At 45.0% G+C, this 21,229-nt stretch overlaps 1 protein-coding gene across 4 annotated transcripts in view; it reads right to left on the minus strand.

The window, feature by feature from the left end:
• The window catches only part of LOC115175988 (exostosin-1c), a 96,375-nt gene that overhangs the window by 2,789 nt on the left and 72,357 nt on the right, over positions 1-21,229 (minus strand). For all 4 annotated transcript variants that reach the window (XM_029735698.1, XM_029735697.1, XM_029735696.1 and 1 more), the window contains exons 3-7: positions 5,139-5,232; positions 3,051-3,158; positions 1,431-1,550; positions 800-932; positions 143-261 (exon numbers count right to left, since the gene is read on the minus strand). In XM_029735698.1, the coding sequence (XP_029591558.1) occupies positions 143-261; positions 800-932; positions 1,431-1,550; positions 3,051-3,158; positions 5,139-5,232 (574 nt within the window). The remainder of the gene's footprint in view (positions 1-142; positions 262-799; positions 933-1,430; positions 1,551-3,050; positions 3,159-5,138; positions 5,233-21,229) is intronic.

Raw genomic sequence — 21,229 nt, forward strand, 5'->3', positions numbered from 1 at the left:
TAAAGGCTTGATGATCTGAAAGGGGGAGGGAATAGAGTGTGACACAATAAGCATAAGGGTTATTAGGCTTAATGAAGCAATGTAGAGCAGTCTGTTTGCTACCTATGACCTCTTATTCACCGACACGCTAAAACACCCTCACCTGTGAACAGTATTTGGACTTGGAGACCACCTGAAGAAGCTTCATGATTGGCTGAGACTGGGAGACCAATGGGGAGACGGCATGGATGATGGCGGTGAACTCTTGACCTGGACTGACCCCTGCAGGAAGGAATGAGGAGAAGGGAGAAGAATTTCTACTTTTACAAGGGTGTAATTGCAGACCGCAGTTAGGGACGTTTTCTGATATTGGCATTTCTTGATGTGAAGTTATAACCATTGATGCTCGCCATTGGTCCGTGGCTGTATCATTGTAGCTAATCCTAACCCTAACCCTTCTCCTACCCTTAACCTCAGTCTCCTAACCTGCCACGTAATTCACCTAACCTGCTATGTTACTTATCCTAACCTGCCAAGTTAGTTATCCTAACCTGCTATGTATCAGGGAACACCCACGTCAAGAAACGTCACTTTTACGATCTACCTTGCACAGTACAGCGTTGCATATACTGTAAGAAAGTAGTAACATATTACTGAAGGAGACAAATATTAGATTTGCTTGGCGTACTAATTAGAAACTTTATGAAATGTATATTTTTGTTATATCAGAAGAGACCATATAGAGGATATATGGATGAGCCAGTCTAGTGAGGTAGGTATGAACTAGTCAGAACCGGTCCAGTTTGGTGTGGTTTCTCACCTAGGCTCAGGTAATAGAAGGGGAAGTGGGCCAGGTGAGTGGAGTACTCTGGCAGGACCAGTAGGCCCCCTGGCAGGGCGTTCCACATGTACTTATTTCTGGAGACGTGAGAGAAAACCCGGTCCTTAATTATCTGAGTGAGTGAGAGTGAGAGTGAGAGAGAGAGAGAGAGAGAGAGAGAGAGAGAGAGAGAGAGAGAGAGAGAGAGAGAGAGAGAGAACAAGGTGAGGATTGAGGGGAGCTACGTATGTTAATGCCCTGAAGAACCCATATGTTCAAACCATAAATATCTATGATCATATGGGCTGGCCAACTGTGTGTGTGTAAAACTGAAGTAATCACCTCAAGAATACAAATGCAGTTATCTGTTGCTTAAGTACATGCACTTCCTCACTTCGACCAGCTGGCGTCAGTATAAGAACAAAACATCCGATCCAATCCCATACAAATGAATGTGAGGTGAATCCATCGAACTCTCAGTTTCTGGGTCGTTCATTAGAGCACACTGCAGCAAAACATTTTGCAACAGAAAACTAAAAACAGGCATTTCTTATTGGACAAGGTCCAGATAGTCCTTTCCTGTTTCAGTACGTTTTCTCCCATTTGGTGCCTAATGACCCTTATCAACTACCTCCAGTGTGGTGAGGACTATCTTGTCCACGGAGGAGAAGTAGGCATCCCATAGCATCTGGGTCCGCTGTCTCAGAGCTAGGACTCGCTCATTTCCCACCGCATGCACTGTAGACGGGACCTGGGAGAGAGAGGAGGAGGAAGGAGGGAGAGAGGAAGTTGAGAGCGAGGGGAGGAGGGAGAGAGGGACGGTGCAAGTTGAGAGAGAGGATAGGAGGGTAGAGAGAGCGAGGGTGGGAGATAAAGGGAGAGCATAGCAGACAAGGTCAATCGTGTATTCAACAGGCTAAAACCATCAGAATGTTGCAGAACGAAATGTTCATCGTAGAACGACACTGCTCTCTACACTGCCTGGTAAATGAATAGCAGTTTCTTACAGTATAATGTTCAATTTTTACCTGAAAGGTTGTAAACCCTTTGAACCACCTAAACAGCCCCTAACAGTTTATTTTCGACTCAACCCGCTCTGACAGTCAATAACCCGTACTATTGAGGAAGACAGGTCCGACACTAGTTACATTATTTCATCCCAGCCAGAGGAAAATCCACTATAAATGGTATTATTTTGTCAGAGGGAGAGCTTGGGTTCAGGACAGGTGCCCAGCAGCTATCCTAGCTCACCTAGCTGGGTCTATAGTGCAGACTACTTCCATCAGAGGTAGGACTCTTACTTCACACACGGTTTACCTGAAACCAACATTTCAGGCTAGTTACGTGATGACACTACGCTGTACTAGAGGAAAATAAAGGGGGGGGGGGTCGCGCCATTGGCACCAAATGAAAATAGCCCACACTCACCCCGTTCACTCTCCTAAACTAAATACCATGAATGTGTCAGCTAGCTAGAGAAGGAGGAAATATATATCCAGTTGACTCACCTAGCCTGTAAGCCTACACCAGGCGATTACTTTGGATAAAAACATCTGCTAAATGGCCATGTGATTTGATTATGATTAAATCAAGTTAGCCTAGCAGGGAAGTCTGCATCTTCTACAGTGACGTTTAAAGGCCAGTCAGGTAGCCGGTTGACTCCCCTAGAACCTAGTCTATAGCAGGTCTTCTAATGATTGGAACCTGAGGAAGCAAAGGGCCTCCCTCCTCCTTTCCCGTCTCCTCCCTCTCACTCTCTCTCTCTCTCTCTCGCTCTCTCTCGCTCTCTCTCTCCTCTCATCTCTAGATCTGAAAGAGAGATTCACCTCTCAATGATATCCTGTCTCTCTGATGTGCTTGGCCTCGTTCAACCTCCCGACACCAGCTTTATTCCCTCAAAACTCAATTTCCACATCCCTAACCCCGGGGCGTGTGTGTGTGTGTGTGTGTATGCTTGTGGGTGGTCAGAGTGTGTGAGGGATGGGAAAGAGTGTGTGTGCGTGTGCGCACGTGCGAGCGTATGTGTGTGTGTGTCTGTGTGTGTGTGTATATGGGTGCACATTGCGGCCTAACGTTGTTCTGGGTCAAATCCATTTTGAATTTCAATTTCATAATTTGTCCTTTCCAAAATGTTATTTTTTCTCAGTTCATTAGCTAGCTGGATGTCAGGTTATGTCCTGTATCAACTGGGTTCAAACAGTATTGATTCCAGGCCTGCTGTGAACGTGCGGGGCGTGCGTGTGCGTGTTACCTGCAGTAGCAATCTCTCATCTCCTTCTATGACAGCCTGGTTCCACTGGATGACATCAGAGAAGGGCAGCTCCCAACCATTACTGAGCAACACTGGAATACACGCCGCCTAGATGGAGAGAGAGATGGAAGCGAGTGGAGTGGAAACAGAAGGAGAAAGACTGAGTCAGTGTGACAAGAGGACAAAGACAGGCAAACGGACAGGGTAATTGGTAATGCTACCGTTGTCCATGTGCTCTGCTTGTGGTAGACATTCAATAAAAAAATATATTGTCTAGATTTCCAGTCTTCATCTCTGACACATAGCACCGTATACTAGCAGCTGGTACTTCAATAAGGCAGTCTGAGAAGATAATGAAATCAATGATGCAGTGTGTGTGTGTGAGACACTCTCTTGGGGAGGTTGCATGGGTCACAGCTACTATCTTGCCAGTCCCAGGAGCCCTTTGGGGCCCTAGAGAGAAAGAGACAAAACTTCTGCTGCGTCACTCACTCACTCACACACACACCGATTTAACAAACTCCTAGTTTGCTAATTAAGTACACTCCACAGGGAGGATGGAGAGAGGGAAGGAGTAAGAGAGACATGGGGAGAGGAGGGGGGATAACAGTTTGATGTTGCCATATCCCCTTGTTTACTGACAGACAGGTTTTTGATGTTGTTCTACTTTTCTTTTTTCAGCTCTCTCCCTCTCTCTCTGCTGCAGTCCTGGCTGTTGGTTTTATTTCTTTTTCTAATTAAATCACAGGAGAGCAGCCAGAACCAGCTTCAGACTGAGATCAGATGACTTCCCCCTCTGGCGGTCTGAAGCTCCACTAGTTGCCTCACCAGAGACCGGCCCTCACTCAGGCAGCCATGTAGACAACGCTAAGATACACTAGGCTACGCTCCAGGTAACAGGGTTGAGGCCTCCAGAGCTGACGTGAAGCCTGGGGCTCGCCTGAGCCACTTCCCCAGAGATGAGGTGCTTTGAGGTGGACTGACTAAGAAGTATTCCTCTGACTGCATCCCAGTGCAGCTCAAAAATGTGGGAATGTGTGTGTTGTTTTTTGGTTGTTTGCATTGGGAGATGAAGAGAGGAGCATCAGGGGTAGTGTGTGTGTGTGTGTGTGTGTGTGTGTCTACTCAGGCATTTGTCCGTGTGTGTGTGTGTGTGCCCCCGCAGGAGTGTATGCACCGAGAGTTGGAACGCTGGCAGTAAGTTTCCTACCACACTGGTAATTGCACATTCTTTTGTGGGCTTGGGCTGGCACGAAGAGAAAAGGAGATCTTACAAATCTCAGACCGGCCTGAATGGAAAAGCAAAGGAGACAGAGGAAGAGAGGGAAGAGAAACAGAGGGAGAAGGAGGGAGAGAGCGGGGGAGTGAGTGCGGAGGAGGAGTGAGTTAGCTGTGTGAGAGTGAGCTTCCCTGCCAAGCCCTGCGTTCAGTGGATTTGCCCATTCAGCTCAGATCAGCAGTGTGGCAGGCTGGCAACCCTATGGAAGCTTCCGGACCATTGAGAGACTGAGAGAGAGAGAGAGAGATGGCCAGGGAACACAAGAGTCTGGGAGGTTTATTGGTAGGTAAAACCATGAGCACAGCTCCTTCACCAAAACATCAACATGGGTGGTAAATCCACACAGTCTGTCCAAGATTATCATTTCATTAACTACATGGTTTATTGAAGCGGACTTTGATGAAAGGTAAACCCTTTCAATGTTCTAGTTTCCAAATATTCTTTTTTTTCTTTTTCTTATAGCAAATCAGCCAACACCACTATACTTGTTAACCTTAAATAATACACGTTAGTACAGCGCATAAGGATATTCATACGATAGTTGGGCAGAGCGTGGCTATGATACTAATAGTGTAACTGCTAACACAAAACACGTCAATCCATAATCTTGATAGTTCAGAGGTGTATTCGTACTCGTAGCCTGGTCCCAGGAGTTGGTCCCAGGAGTTGGTCCCAGGAGTTGGTCATAGGAGTTGACAAGACACCACAAACAGGTCACATATCTGGGACCAGGCTAGCGTATTGGGTGCAGTACTTGGCATTCCTTTAGGACCATGCTAGTGCATTGTGATCAGCATTTGGCATCCTACCTGTAAAGACTCTAGGAAGCGAAAGGAGCCCAGGCGACGACCCCGGGGAACCAGGCAGAAGGTGGAGTTGTGGAGCAGCTCCTGGTAATCAAACCTGAGAGGAGAGAGAGAGAGGAATTGAGAGTTGGTGTTGGAGAACAAAAAAATTCTGCCTTTACTTTTACAAAGGCTCCGTTTTCGACCATGGAGGTAGCAGTTCTAGCGTCAACAGACTATTATGTTCGGGTCAAAGGGGGTCTTATTGACATTAGGCTTCTGTAAAGATGCCTACACAACAGTGTGTCTGGGCACAATTCATGCTGGGGGTTGAGACACAAGCACACACGCCCACACTCAATATGGTTGGAATGACTAGACCGGTTATATAACAGAGTTCTGTGTTGCGTTAGAGAGTACAATAGAAAGACATAGCCACATCTTAGCTACGCCATTATATTGCCACTGACCGCTGCATGAACTAGATGACTGTGTTGTGAAGAAGAAAAAAACCCTCTCTATTGGTTAGACCCACACAGGGTCCACGTCAACTTCTTTTGTTTCCATTTCAAAAAGTACAGTCAGTCACACGGAAAGACATTCTAGCCAATCCAACTGTAACGGCAACATTGAAAAAAATATATATATTTCACCTTTATTTAACCAAGTAGGCAAGTTGAGAACAAGTTCTCATTTACAATTGCGACCTGGCCAAAATAAAGATAAGAGAAACATAACAGTACCCATATTCTGTGTACACATTCCTCTCAGGATTTGACATGAGGCTGTTGATAGACTGTTGGTAGAAAGCCATGCTAGAAAACCATGCTAGAAAACCATGCTAGAAAACCACTCTAGAAAGCCATGCTAGAAAGCCATGCTAGAAAGCCATGCTAGAAAGCCATGCTAGAAAGGATCTGACACAAGTGGCAATATTGTCAACTAAGATGACCTAGTACATGAACTATTTATCTGTAGTTTTTTTCATAATTTAATATAGAAGTAAGGGTAAATGGTTTCTGTTAAGGTTAGTGGTTTGGGGTTATAATTGCGTTGGTGGTCAAAAAGTGCTATATTTTGTCCTCTCTGGTATAGGCATATGGGGATGAAAGCATTAGAATGGAATTCATGGCTTTTAATCAAATCAAATCCAACTGTATTTGACGTGCATTATGACGATTTGACACATTACAATGTGTTGCTTCATTCCAGCAACACATTTGCTCTCAATGTATGTTTACGCTTGTGGTCATTCTGGCATCTGATTGGATATCATTCCTACAGTGGTTTGGGTGTGAAAGGCCATGATTAGCTCAGGCACCAGCATCCCCTCTATTTGACGGTTGAGATGAGTGTGGTTTTGTGTTGTAAAATTAAGAACTGGCATGGGGACAGTTTTGTTGTTATGTTTATAATAGAGATGGTTAAGGCTGTGGATAGAGAGAACTGATCATAAATTAGTTGTTAAGGGTTTAAATGAACTGTTCAGGTTGTGATGGTTTTGGACAGAGCTGACCTGAAATCAGTGCATATCTGAGCAAAAGAAAGTCCCCCAGAGCTACTAAAAGAGCCCTATGTTCCCAACCATGTGTCAATCGAATGTGTGGAGAACATTCTGGTGCAAAATGGGTACCATGCAACACCCATTCCTTCAAAGTTCTGAGCTAGGTAGTTCAGGTGACCTCCCCGCTAGGGCTGGGACGATACCATTATTGTGATACTCGTTAGTATCGTGGCAAGGAAACAAAACACGAAGCGGTTTTTAACTTCTTTAGGAAAACAGCACTAATGTTGGAAACAAACATCATTATGTTGTCTCCTGACCCCTCCTGTCTCAGCCTCCAGTATTTATGCTGCAGTAGTTTGTGTCGGGGGGCTAGGGTCAGTCTGTTATATCTGGAGTATTTCTCCAGTGTCCTGTGTGAATTTAAGTATGCTCTCTCTAATTCTCTCTTTCTTTTCTTTCTTTCTCTCGGGGGACCTGAGCCCTAGGACCATGCCTCAGGACTACCTGGCATGATGACTCCTTGCTGTCCCCAGTCCACCTGGCCGTGCTGCTGCTCCAGTTTCAACTGTTCTGCCTGCGGCTATGGAACACTGACCTGTTCACCGGACGTGCTACCTATCCCAGACCTGCTGTTTTTAACTCTCTAGAGACAGCAGGAGCGGTAGAGATACTCTCAATGATCGGCTATGAAAAGCCAACTGACATTTACTCCTGAGGTGCTGACCTGTTGCACCCTCGACAACTACTGTGATTATTATTATTTGACCATGCCGGTCATTTATGAACATTTGAACATCTTGGTCATGTTCTGTTATAATCTCCACCCGGCACAGCCAGAAGAGGACTGGTCTACCCCTCATACCCTGGTTCCTCTCTAGGTTTCTTCCTAGGTTTTGGCCTTTCTAGGGAGTTTTTCCTAGCCACCGTGCTTCTACACCTGCATTGTTTGCTGTTTGGGGTTTTAGGCTGGATTTCTGTACAGCACTTTGATATATCAGCTGATGTAAGAAGGGCTATATAAATACATTTGATTTGATTTTGTCATCCAGTCACATTGATCTATTCTCCAAGCTACTGTATAAAAGACACAATATTTTACATAGAGCAGATTTTTAAAAGGACCAAAGAGTTTGGTTTGCTTTGTGTTTTCATGTTTGCCACAGACAAAATATTGCAATACCGTGTATCGTCCTGGCCCTACTCCCCACACCCCCAACCACCTAAATGTAAAGCACGTTGAAAACCAGCAAAAACAACCTCATGAATGCACGCCATTATCAAGCCAGTGGAACCGTTTAACGGCCCATCGTGTTTCTCACTCCTCTAAGTACCGTCAACAGACAGACAGCATAAACAAGTTTCTTATGAAAGAGTTCCTATAGCCTCGTCTCTCCTCTGCTCCTGCTGGCAACGGTCTTGTTTACCTGCCCAAGGGGCGTCAGCGTAAAATATTGCTGCCGTTAATCTAGCCTGTCTCTGTCTTGACTGTACAGACCAATGTTTATTTACCCCTCTGTGAGTGATGAGATACAGGCTCAGGGTTTAAAATGGGAAAATTGCTGATGTTTGCATTGATTGGGATGTTGATGTGGATTTATCGGCGAGCTGTTGAATGAGTGTCACTTTCAGGGTTGTCGTGTATACATGCATACATACAGTACCAGTCAAAAGCTTGGACACAACTACTTATTCAAGTTTTTTTTTCTTTATTTTTACTATTTTTGAGATTGTAGAATAATAGTGAAGACATCAAAACTATGAAATAACACATATGGAGTCATGTAGTAACTAAAACTGTAAAACAAATCAAAATATATTTTATATTTGAGATTCTTCAAAGTAGCCACCCTTTGCCTTGATGACAGCTTTGCACACTCTTGGCATTCTCTTAACCAGCTTCATGAGGAAAGCTTTTCCAACAGTCTTGAAGGAGTTCCCACATATGCTGAGCACTTGTTGGCTGCTTTTCCTTCACTCTGCAGTCCAACATATCCCATACCATCTCAAATAGCCCTTACACAGCCTGGAGGTGTGTTTTGGGTCATTGTCCTATTGAAAAACAAATGATAGTCCCACTAAGCGCAAACCAGATGGGATGGCGTATCACTGCAGAATGCTGTGGTAGCCATGCTGGTTAAGTGCGACTTGAATTCTAAATAAATCACTGACAGTGTCACCAGCAAAGCACCATCACACCTCCTCCTCCATGCTTCACGGTGGGAACCACACATGGGGAGATAATCCGTTCACCTACTCTGCGTCTCACAAAGACGGTGGTTGGAACCAAAAATCTCACATTTGGACTCATCAGACCAAAGGACAGATTTCCACCGGTCTAATGTGTCCATTGCTTGTGTTTCTTGGCCCTAGCAAGTCTCTTCTTCTTCTTGGTGTCCTTTAGTAGTGGTTTCTTTGCAGCAATTCGACCATGAAGGCCCCTGATTCACGCAGTCTCCTCTGAACAGTTGATGTCTGTTACTTGAACTCTGTGAAGCATTTATTTGGGCTACAATTTCTGAGGCTGGCAACTCTAATGAACTTATCCTCTGCAGCAGAGGTAACTCTGGGTCTTCCTTTCCTGTGGCGGTCCTCATGAGAGCCAGTTTCATCATAGTGCTTGATGGTTTTTGCGACTGCACTTGAAGAAACATTCAAAGTTCTTGACATTTTCCAGATTGACTCATGTCTTAAAGTAATGATGGACTGTTGTTTCTCTTTGCTTATTTGAGCTGTTCTTGCCATAATATGGACTTGGTCTTTTACCAAATAGGGCTATCTTCTGTATAGCACCCCTACCTTGTCACAACACAAATGATTGGCTCAAACGCATTAAGGAAAGAAATTCCACAAGTTAACTTTGAACAAGGCACACCTGTTAAATTGAAATGCATTCCAGGTGACTACCACATGAAGCTGGTTGAGAGAATGCCAAGAGTTTGAGAAGGTGTCATCAAGGCAAAGGGTGGCTACTTTGAAGAATCTCAAATATATTTTGATTTGTTTAAACCTTTTTGGGTTACTACAGATTCCATATGTGTTATTTCATGGTTTTGAGGTCTTCACTATTATTCTACAACGTAGAAAATAGTGAGAGAAAAAAAAAAACTTGAATGAGTAGGTGTGTCCAAACTTTTGACTGGTAATATACATACAAATGCACACACACTTACAGTAATACACACATTCACATACTGTAGGCAAACATCCACCAGCTATTCAATAGAGACCCACACACACATACATACATAATGAAGATTGCACTCTCCCAAACAAAATCCACATACACAACCACATACTGTACACAAACACACACACTAGAGAATAAGAGGGGTGAAAGGGGGCATTGTTTTCCGTTTGCCACCACTGTACTGCGTTGTTGTGCTGTTTTCCACCTGTTGACGGAGCTTAGCCAGTTCTGCTGAAACTGCAGTCTGTGTGTGTGTGGTTCTGTCTCTGTGTGTGCTCGTGTACATGCTTATATCTTCTCAAATCGGAGGCTGTGTCCGATAGTTAGTGGATACGAGCCAATGTGTGTTATTTATCATTTGAGTGTGTATAATGTGTATTTGGATGAACTTGTATAGCCACTTATCCATTAGAGAGAGACAGAGAGAGATCTCTCCCCAGTATGTGGTGGGAGTGGAGTGAGCCTGTTCCTGGCGACCTACTTCCTCTCACTCTGGGTCATGCTGATTTGTTTGTTGCTGTTTTTTAATGAGGGAATTTACTTAAAGCAAGGGAACAAATAAATCATTTAACAGCAGTTTGTTTCCAATAACAAATGAACAGGCTCTCTCTCTCTCTCTCTCTCTGTCATTCTTTTTTCTTTGTCATTCTCTCTCTTTTTTCCCCTCTCCTATTGAATTAGTGAGGAAGTGTGTGTGTGTGTGTGTCTGGAGCAGGGCCAGAAGTAACAGACTGTTCTCTGTCTGCTAACAGGACATGGAGCATGTCTCCTCTCTGTACGCCATCTTCATGACCCATTGAATGTGAGTGTGTGTGTGTGTGGGTGTGTGTGTAAAGGGTTATGTTAAGTGTATGTGAGCATTTGTATCATTCTTATTATGGGTGTGGGATGTACAGTACTGTGATTTAGTATGTAATAATGTGTGAAATATGCATGAATGAATTTCTCTGTCAGTATGTAGGTGGGTGGGGGAGAGTAGGGAAAATGTCGCCATTTTGTACATTCAGCATCAATCTGTCTAGGGAAATACAGCATTCTTTCTAACAAAGATATCTACATATAGACTGAGTGTACAGAACACATTCCTAATATTGAGTTGCAACTCAGAACAGGGATGCCCTCAGAACAGCCTCAATTCGTCGGGGCATGGACTCTACAAGGTATCGAAAGCCTTCCACAGGGACGCTGGCCCATGTTGACTCCAATGCTTCCCACAGTTGGGTCAAGTTGGCTGGATGTCCTTTGGGTGTTGGAACATTCTTGATACACACAGGAAACTATTGAGCTCAAAAACCCAGCACCGTTGCAGTTCTTGAAACAAACTACTACCATACCCCGGTCAAAGGCACTTAAATCTTGTCTTGCCCATTCACCCTCTGAATGGCACACATACACAATCCATGTCTCAAAGTGGATTTAACAAGTGACATCCATAAAGGATCCTAGCTTTCTGCCTATGTCGTGGAAAGAGCAGGAGTTCATCATTTGTTGTACACAGTGTATTTCAGGATGTTGTGTATCCCTGGAAATAATCAGAATTAATGTAAACATTACAGTTTTGAAGTGGTCGCTTGGCACAACTTACCCCGGTATTAGGTAAATTGAGCCACAGGACAGGGTAAGTTAAGCAGCCTACAAATTTCTGTACTGAATGAAATGTTACCACTGCCATTTTTAAACCATGTGTATCTTTATTTCCCAAACACAATTCGACACAATCACAAATCGCTTTTAACACAGGCTAAAAGTGATACTTCGGGACTTCCCCAGAGTCAGATGAACGCGTCGATGCCATTTTAATGTCTCTGCGTCCAGTATGAAAGAAGTTTAGCATGCTAGCGGTTACCATAGACATTCAGTCACTGCACTAACGCTAATTAGCAATTTCCTTCAAACTGCACGCAGAGACATACAAATGGTATCTACGAATTCATCTGACTCTGGGGAAGTAGATAAAGAGCTTCATTGCCAAAATCCCAAAATATCCCTTTAACACCTAACAAACACGTTGTACTTAAAAAACGAAAACAATTTTAACATAGACCAGGCCCTGTTGTTACCTCATATCCCAGCGATTATACCTTGCATTACGCCAGGGAAGAAAACACTTCCATTTGCTCAACTTGCCATTGGCTCAACTTAACCTAAGGCAAAACGTTTGACTATATTAGCTCACACAGCTACAAGGATGCACTTTCATGCTAGGTTAACGACAGTGGTCATCAACCTTTTCTGAGTCGAGATCACTTTGTCAAAATATAAGCCGAGATCTACCGCTCAGATTATTTTTTTTGAACATACCTTAAGAAACGTAACATTAACCAATTAAAAACAGTTCTGTAGCAATGAGGTTTGTGCAGTAGGCCTAGACTATAGGCCCAATACATTATCACTGTATATTGGCTATATGCTTGAATTGCCCTGCCAATGTTGTTCTTCTCAGACCTTTTTGAAATGATACTGTACTTAAAAATGTTATATGATCACACTGGTAATAGATACTTTGTTGTATTACTTGTGAGGTACAACTGAGTGAGCATAATAATTAGCTTTTTTTGCCTCTCACTTGACTCACCGTCCCTCCTCTCTCCCTCCCTCCGCTGAGAAAAGGAGACACAGTCCTCCAGCTGATGGCGAAACTCAGGTCGCACTGCATTATTTCTGCCTCATGCACCAATTAATGTTGTTACTCCTGTGACCAGAGAAAGTTAATAACAACGCAAGCTTGTCAGAACACTTTGCTGTACTCATTAATTTCAGCTGCAGTGCTGGTTGTAGCGTGAGTGGAAGTAGGGAGACCGCGCATTGGATGGTTTATTTTTTTAAAGTCTATGACTTTAAAAGTGCTGCTGAATCAAGTGCACCTATCGCCAACAGCGCGGAACAAAAAAAAAGAAAATTGGAATGCAAGGCTTAAATCGTTGGATTTTTACAGAAATGTTTGGTGATCGACTAGGAATGCCTTAGAGATCATAATCGACTGGTTAATGACCACTGGTTTAGGACCTCATATTGAAGCTTATAGGGACCTAAACGGATGTATAGAAGATTCTTAAAATGGTCTGCTTTGGTTAAGATACAAGCATCATGAAACCTCTAACACAACAAATTCATATTTTGGGGGGGACCTAACTTGCTTACCACTTTTTCCATGTTGGTTTCATCCTTCACACACGCCATGAAATGATGACCTCTGCCAAAATATTTGTTCAAATGATTCATCTTCCGTATGGTTTCCTAGAAACAAGGGTGGCTCAACTTACCCTTTTGGCTCAAGTTACCCCACTCTCCCCTATGTATGCATGCATATGCACTGGAATGTATGAAAGGTTAGTTTGTCTGATTGTACGATTATTTTCAGTGAGCCCTCATTGAAATGTGCTCTGATCAGTGTGAGGGTGTGGGTTCCACGTAGAGCACCCTACAACCTTTATTAAAGCTCTACATGTGGATAGCTGATGAGTGTCATACAGAGAGTAAGCCTATGTACAGAGTGTGAAAGTGTGCACTGCAGTATGACTCTAATAAAGTGTACTGTGTGTGTGTGTACTCTGCACTTTGGGTGCACTATACATGCACTGTTTGTGTGTGTGATCTGCAGACGCCTCACAGACGCTCTTCCGGTCCCCTGTGTCCCGAGGGGGCTGAGGTTGTTAAATATTACACATGAAATATGTAGGAAATACATGTTAGAGGAAAACAGGATCTAATTGAGCAGTTGAGGCGACACACACTGTTCCAGCCTACACACACACACACACACACTGTTCCAGCCTACACACACACACACACACACACACACAATGTCTTTGTCCTCTGTCTGTATCTTTTGCTCTCTCATAAACACACACACACACACATACACACACACACACATGTAGGGCTGTTGCGGTGACCATATTACCTTCACACCAGCAGTCATGAGTCATGACCGCAGTAAAATTCCATGTGACCGTTGAGTCACGGTAATCTCCTCTTATGCACTCTGGACATGGTTTGGTATTACCCAACTCGCTAATTACTAGGGATGCACGATATATCGGTGAAATGTTGCGCTATACGTGCATTCCAAACACCAGCCACGAACAATGTGTTTACAATACCGCGTTGGTAATAAAGCATCACTTGTTCGACCGCAACTTCTTGGGTAGCTAGTTTTAGCTTGATACTTAGCTAGCACCAATACAACCAGCCTGAAAACAATGACCAGTAGAACCTGCAGTCATTTTCATTATTCTTAGCAATGACTTAGCAATCCTTGTGTGTAAGTATTAGCTAGGTTGCCACTTGTTGTTCGCCTATTGAAATTGAACTTCAGTTCATGAAAATAAATAGCTAGCCAGCTACTTAACCCTGTTGCCCAAAGCTAATGTTATAAGCAGCCAGCTAGCTTCATCTGGCTAGTGAGGATCGACCGCACCGGGTTATGTGTTGTGAAGCTAGCCACAATAAGGAATAGACACAAGTGGAATTTGCGGTTTGCCTTCAAAACAAAAGTGACATTGACAGTAATGCAAATTAATACAAATTGTAGAATTATGCCATACTTTTATGTTGAAGGCTAACCGCAAAGTCCACTATTGTGGCTAATCCTTATTGTGGCTAGCTTAACATAGATGGGTCTGACCACCATTAATCAAATAAGAACTGTCTTATAAATGAGGGTTATTTTAGATGATGACACCTAGCTATATAGTTAGCTAGCTAACTATAGCTACTGAAACAGATTGTCGTTTTGCTATGTTTTTGGTGAAGAACATTGTTGGCATCCATGAGCTAGCTAGCTTTTTATTTTATGACCAGCACTGTAGGTGCACGAGACAACTTTATCAGCATCATAGCATACGTATTGATGAATCGTTGTGACATATGAAATACGAGTGATAGTGTAATAACTACGTAAAAAATGTATGAACCCGTTCAATTATTATGTGACAAGCAGTCATATTCAGGTCCTGATTGGTCAAATAGTGTTATTTGACATGTCAAATAGTGTTAAATAGTATATTTTTTGACACGCAAAGACCTAAACAGCGTTCCATAGAAATCCTGGTTGAGAATGAAATGACTGAACAAATGAACAACAAAACAGCACAACAAGTAAGTGAAAGAAATAGGTTTTGATTATGTTTTACTGGTAACGGGGGCATACGTAAATGCCAACAAAATAACTTTTTGGTCAGTCTGGTGTGTGTAACTTTTATTTAACTAGGCAAGTCAGTTAAGAACACATTCGTATTTACAGTGACGGCCTATCCCGGCCAAACCTGGACGACGCTGGGCCAATTGTACGCCGCCCTATGGGACTCTCAATCACGGCCGGATGTGATACAGCCTGGATTCGAACCAGTGACGCCTCTTGCACTGAGATACAGTGCCTTACACATGGACGCAGCGGTATGTGTGTTAACTATTTAGCTGTACTAAAATGCTTAAAAGGCCGCAAAATGTTTTAATATCGGTTATAGTATCGGGTTTTTACGGCAAGGAAAATATTGGATATCGGTACCGTGCAAAAATGTCATATCGGTGCATCACTACTAACTACCATCAGGTCCTAGTGGCCTGGTACTCAGGGCTCTATTGTCCCTCTAACCACTCTGACAGCAATGCAAATGAAATCAAAACAGTATCATGCGTTTAAGCACAGCTGGGCTAAAGAAAACCGAAGTAGCCCACCCGGCATCATTGAAAAACAGACCGTGAGGAAACGTGATGCCTCCATTCTCTATTGGAATGCATACAGATGACATGCATTTTTCCCCCCTGCCCCTGTTCCTGCCCATTTGCTAATGGCCATTCTAAATCGAAACAAATTTGACATATTAGTAAAGAAAAATATTAAATTGAGAATAGTCTGATGGGTGATAATATAGTCACTTGACGAGAGAACAGCTGCCCGGCCTGGAGGCAAGGACCAGAGCGCAAGCTTTTATTGCGACTTTCTCAAATCATCATTATCCTATAGTCGCACCACGCAGCCCATATGTTTTGATTTCTAAAGACATTCAAAAGGTTTGTATCATTCAAGTCACTTAAAGTCGCCAAATAACTCAATCTAGCCTATAGGATCTGTTACAAAACATCACTCTTACGCTCAACATAGCCACTTCATATGCACACTCGCTCCGGAACGAAGGCCTGGAGATGCTAAAAGAGTTTATGTTAACACACCAGACAGACCACACACACACAAATTCACACACACACACACACACACACACACGGTACACAGACGGTACACAGACACACACAGACACAGCAGTGTCTGCCAGCATGCTGAGGCCCAGGGCTCAGTGTGGTACTGCTATCATCACTGTGTGTGTGTGTGTCGTGTATGAATGACTGTCTGTTAAGTGTGTGCACATGCAGGTGCATGTTTGAACTAGACTCACCTCTAAATTTCAATGTATGCTTCTCCTTTTTACCTCTGGCTCTCTCTTCTCCCTCTCCCTCTCCTTCTCCTTCTCTCTCTCTCTTCTCCCTCTCCCTTTCCTTCTCCCTTTCCTTCTCCCTCTCCTTCTCCCTCTCCTTCTCCCTCTCATCTTCTACCCCTTCTACCTCTTCCCCTACATATTTATTTCCTTCCTCCCTACCCAATCCCTCCATCCAATCCCAGTCCCCATATTAAAACATGAATAAGGTAATGAAGCAGAATGAAGGAGAGAGTATCGAGCAGGACCGCTTGATTGACAGCGGCTGCTGGTCAGTTGATCCCACAACCAATTTCTCACGAGCAGTGTGCAAAGGTCAGTTGTCAATGACGTGTGTGTGTGTGTGTGTGTGTGTGTGTGTGTGTGTGTGTGTCTGACAGGCAGTATGGATTAGCTGTTAGGCTAAATAGTCAATAGTGTGCATGCTCTGTTCACCTCAGCGAACACAAAACAGACTGAAGGGCTAACCCTGAGACACACACATGCACAAACACACTTAAGCATGCACACAGACACACACTTCCTCTCCACATCACTGTCATACAGTACATCTACACCCGTCATACAGTTAACATAGGATTCATGTTAAAGGTTAAAGCATAACACATACAACAGCCATAACACATAATATGTGTATAATATGTGTATAATGATACAGTCTAAGAAGTACTACTCATACTCCAACCATGCACTGTTTGTTCAGTCTACATACATCACTACAGCCCACAGTGCTGCCTCTTCATTTTCCATACTGCAGTAGACTGGCCATTTCTGCTACCAGAGAGAGAGAGAGCAAGAGAGAGCACAGGATGTGGCCAGCTGTTGATGCCTTTGGGATGGCCCCAGCACCACACACAGAGGAAAGAGAGAGACAGAGACAGAGGGAGGGAGAGAAATATGGGATAGAAAGTAAGAAAAATGTGCGGGAGAGACAGAGCAAGGAATAGAAAACTAGACAGAAGAAAGAGAGGAACAGGATGTGTGTGAGCAGGAGAGATTTTGTAACAGTTTATATCTGAAGGCTATGGGTGAAGATTAGGGTTACACCCTACACAGAACATACCTAAGAGAATACAGTTGGAGGGAGAGAGACCGAGAGAAAGAGACAGGGAGAGCGAAATCAAGGCAGAAAGAGAGAGAGAGAGAGGGAGAGCGACAGGGAGAGAGACCGAGAGAAAGAGACAGGGAGAGAGAGACCAAGGCAGAAAGAGAGAGAGGCAGAGAGAGGCAGATACAGGGAGAGAGAGAGTGAGGCAGAAAGAGACAGGGAGAGAAAGAGGCATAAAGAGAAAGAGGCAGAGAGAAAGAGAGGCAGAAAGAGGCAGAGAGAAAGAGGCAGAGATAAAGAGGCAGAAAGAGACAGAGAGACAGGAGAGAGAGAGGCAGAAAGACAGAGAGGTAGAAAGAGACAGGGAGAGAGAGAGAGAGAGAGAGAGGGGCAGAAAGAGACAGGGAGAAAAACCGGCAGAAAGAGAAAGAGGCGAGAGAAAGAGAGGCAGAGAGAGGCAGAGAGAAAGAGGCAGAGAGAAAGAGGCAGAAAGAGACAGAGAGACAGGAGAGAGAGAGGCAGAAAGAGAGAGAGGCAGAAAGAGAGAGAGGCAGAAAGAGACAGGGAGAGAAAGAGGCAGAAAGAGAAAGAGGCGGAGAGAAAGAGAGGCAGAAAGAGACAGAAAAAGGCAGAGAGAAGCAGAGAGAAAGAGGCAGAAAGAGACAGACAGACATGAAAGAGAGAGGCAGAAAGAGAGAGAGGCAGAAAGAGACAGGGAGAGAGAGCTAGGCAGAAAGAGGCAGAGCAACAGGGAGAGGGAGAGCGAGACAGAGTGAAAGGGAGAGAGAGACAGGGTGGCAGAAAGAGACAGGGTGAGAGAAAGAGGCAGAAAGAAACAGGAAGAGAGACAGCGAGGCAGAGAGAGACACAAAGAGACAGGGAGAGCGAGGCGGAGAGTGACAGAGAGACAGGGAAAGAGGCAGAGAGAGAGCGAAGCAGAAAGAGACGGAGAGAGAGAGCGAGGCAGAGAGAAACAGGGGAGAGAGAAAGAGACAGGGAGAGAGAAAGAGGCAAAGAGACAGGGAGAGAGAGCGAGGCAGAAAGAGAGAGAGACAGGGAGAGAGAGCGAGGCAGAAAAAGATGGCGGGAGAGAGGGAGCAAGGCAGAGCGAGACAGAGGGAAAGGGAGAGAGAGAGCGAGGCAGAGAGGGAGCGAGGCAGAGAGAAAGAGGCAGAGAGACAGGGAGACAGGAGAGAGAAAGAGGCAGAGAAAGGGAGAGAGAGAGGCAGAGAGAAAGAGGCAGAGAGAAAGAGACAGAAAGAGCAGAGAAAGAGAGACAGAAAGAGACAGGGAGAGAGAAAGAGGCAGAGAGACAGGGAGATGGAGAGAGAGAGAGAGAGCGATGCAGAGAGAGCCAGAGAGACAGGGAGAGACAGAGCGCGAGGCAGAGAGAGCCAGAGAGAGAGAGAGAGAGCAAGGCAGAGAGAGCCAGAGAGACAGAGAGAGAGAGAGAGCGAGGCAGAGAGAGCCAGAGAGACAGGGAGAGAGAGAGAGCGATGCAGAGCGAGCCAGAGAGACAGGGAGAGAGAGAGCGAGCCAGAGAGAGCGAGAGCGAGGCAGAGAGAGACAGGGAGAGAGAGAGCGAGAGCGAGGCAGAGAGAGCCATAGAGACAGGGAGAGAGAGAGAGGCAGAGAGAGCCAGAGAGACAGGGAGAGAGAGAGCGCGAGGCAGAGAGAGCCAGAGAGACAGGGAGAGAGAGAGAGCAAGGCAGAGAGAGCCAGAGAGACATGGAGGGAGAGAGCGAGGCAGAGAGAGCCAGAGAGACAGGGAGGGAGAGAGCGAGGCAGAGAGAAACAGGGGAGAGAGAAAGAGAGGGAGAGAGAAAGAGGCAGAGAGACAGGGAGAGAGAGCGAGGCAGAAAGAGAGAGAGACAGGGAGAGAGAGCGAGGCAGAAAAAGACGGCGGGAGAGAGGGAGCAAGGCAGAGCGAGACAGAGAGAAAGGGAGAGAGAGAGCGAGGCAGAGAGGCAGAGAGAAAGAGGCAGAGAGACAGGGAGACAGGAGAGAGAAAGAGGTAGAGAAAGGGAGAGAGAGAGGCAGAGAGAAAGAGGCAGAGAGAAAGAGACAGAAAGAGCAGAGAAAGAGAGACAGAAAGAGACAGGGAGAGAGAAAGAGGCAGAGAGACAGGGAGATGGAGAGAGAGAGAGAGAGAGAGAGCGAGGCAGAGAGAGCCAGAGACATAGGGAGAGAGAGCGCGAGGCAGAGAGAGCCAGAGAGACAGGGAGAGACAGAGCGCGAGGCAGAGAGAGCCAGAGAGAGAGAGAGAGAGAGCAAGGCAGAGAGAGACAGAGAGACAGAGAGAGAGAGAGAGCGAGGCAGAGAGAGCCAGAGAGACAGGGAGAGAGAGAGAGCGATGCAGAGCGAGCCAGAGAGACAGGGAGAGAGAGAGAGAGCCAGAGAGAGCGAGAGCGAGACAGAGAGAGCCAGAGAGACAGGGAGAGAGAGAGCGAGAGCGAGGCAGAGAGAGCCATAGAGACAGGGAGAGAGAGAGCGCGAGGCAGAGAGAGCCAGAGAGACAGGGAGAGAGAGAGAGCGAGGCAGAGAGAGCCAGAGAGACAGGGAGGGAGAGAGCGAGGAGAGAGAGCCAGAGAGACAGGGAGGGAGAGAGCGAGGCAGAGAGCGCCAGAGAGACAGGGAGGGACAGAGCGAGGCAGAGAGAGACAGAGAAACATGGAGAGGTAGAGAGACAGAGAAAGAGAGGCAGAAAGAAACAGGGAGAGAGACAGGGAGAGAGAGAGAGAGAGGCAGAGAGAGACAGTGTAAGGTTTAATCGGCAGTTCAGGTTTCAATGTGAGGAGGAATGAGCTCTCGAAGTATTCTCTTACATGAGAGAGAGAGCGAGAGAGAAAGTAGGATGGTCCCAGTCCCCATGCTAGTAATGTAAACGGAAAATGCCAATAGGCTGCTGTGTGTCATCACTCAAACTTTCAGAGTGACAGGTGCATGTCGTGCTCGGTGTGTGTTTGCGTGCATGTCTATACGTGCACGTGGCAGGGCATCCTCCTCTCCTGCTGCGTGTAAGTCTACGGTGTATGCAGATGTTTAATCCCATCTTGTACATGTTTGTTTTTGCTCTATGGATGCCCCCCCCCCGTACGACAGTTGCAGCAGACGGACAGATAAGCCTGTCCCATGTTTTCCCTCCATCCCTCCCTCCCTTCGTCCCTCTCCCCCATCTATCTCTCTGTCTGTATGGCTTCCGTCCAAATCCTCCCTTGACACACACCACGTCTATGATTTATATATTACTCAATGCACCACTCAGACGGAGACAAGGCTAACAACAACAGCGAGCCAAAATATCAAAGCTTAGACCGTATCCTCTTCTTGTTTTAATTTGTATCACCTTGATTTCTCTTTTTAGAGAAAGGATGTATCATAATTATTTCTTGAAATTATTTTAATGATCAACATCTAAGAAGGAACGGGAGATATGTTAGAGTCGAAGTTAGCTGAATTCCGTGTGTAGTCTCTAGGATATCTGCTATTGATGTTTTTTTGAAGCTACGCTATTTCTTGATACTGCCCCTTATTCCTCTGTGATTATTTTATCTAGGAGCTACGCTAATTGCAATGTTCCTCTGTAGTTTTTTTTAAAGTTTTTTTGCCGCGTAAAGACGTAGCCAATTTCCCCACGAGGGATAATAAAGTCATATTGGATTGGATAGTATCCACGCATACATTACACAATATAACGCCATCTACCATCCATATTAGTGACGGCTGTTCGAATGAATGTACAACGTGACCCTTGGATGTTTATGAAGTGAATTACTCCTACACATAAAGTAAAGCCATTTGAGACGTGTTTAGCACTGCCCGACTAAAACCCTTTATCATTTTAACACAGTGGATTTAGTAACACATACGCATAGGAGCTCCAGCATAGAACACAAGCTATCTTGTATAGGCCATCGTCTGACAACTTTATTGCACGCA

The sequence above is a fragment of the Salmo trutta genome, chromosome 36, assembly GCF_901001165.1.
Source record: "Salmo trutta chromosome 36, fSalTru1.1, whole genome shotgun sequence".
Lineage (NCBI taxonomy): Eukaryota > Metazoa > Chordata > Actinopteri > Salmoniformes > Salmonidae > Salmo > Salmo trutta.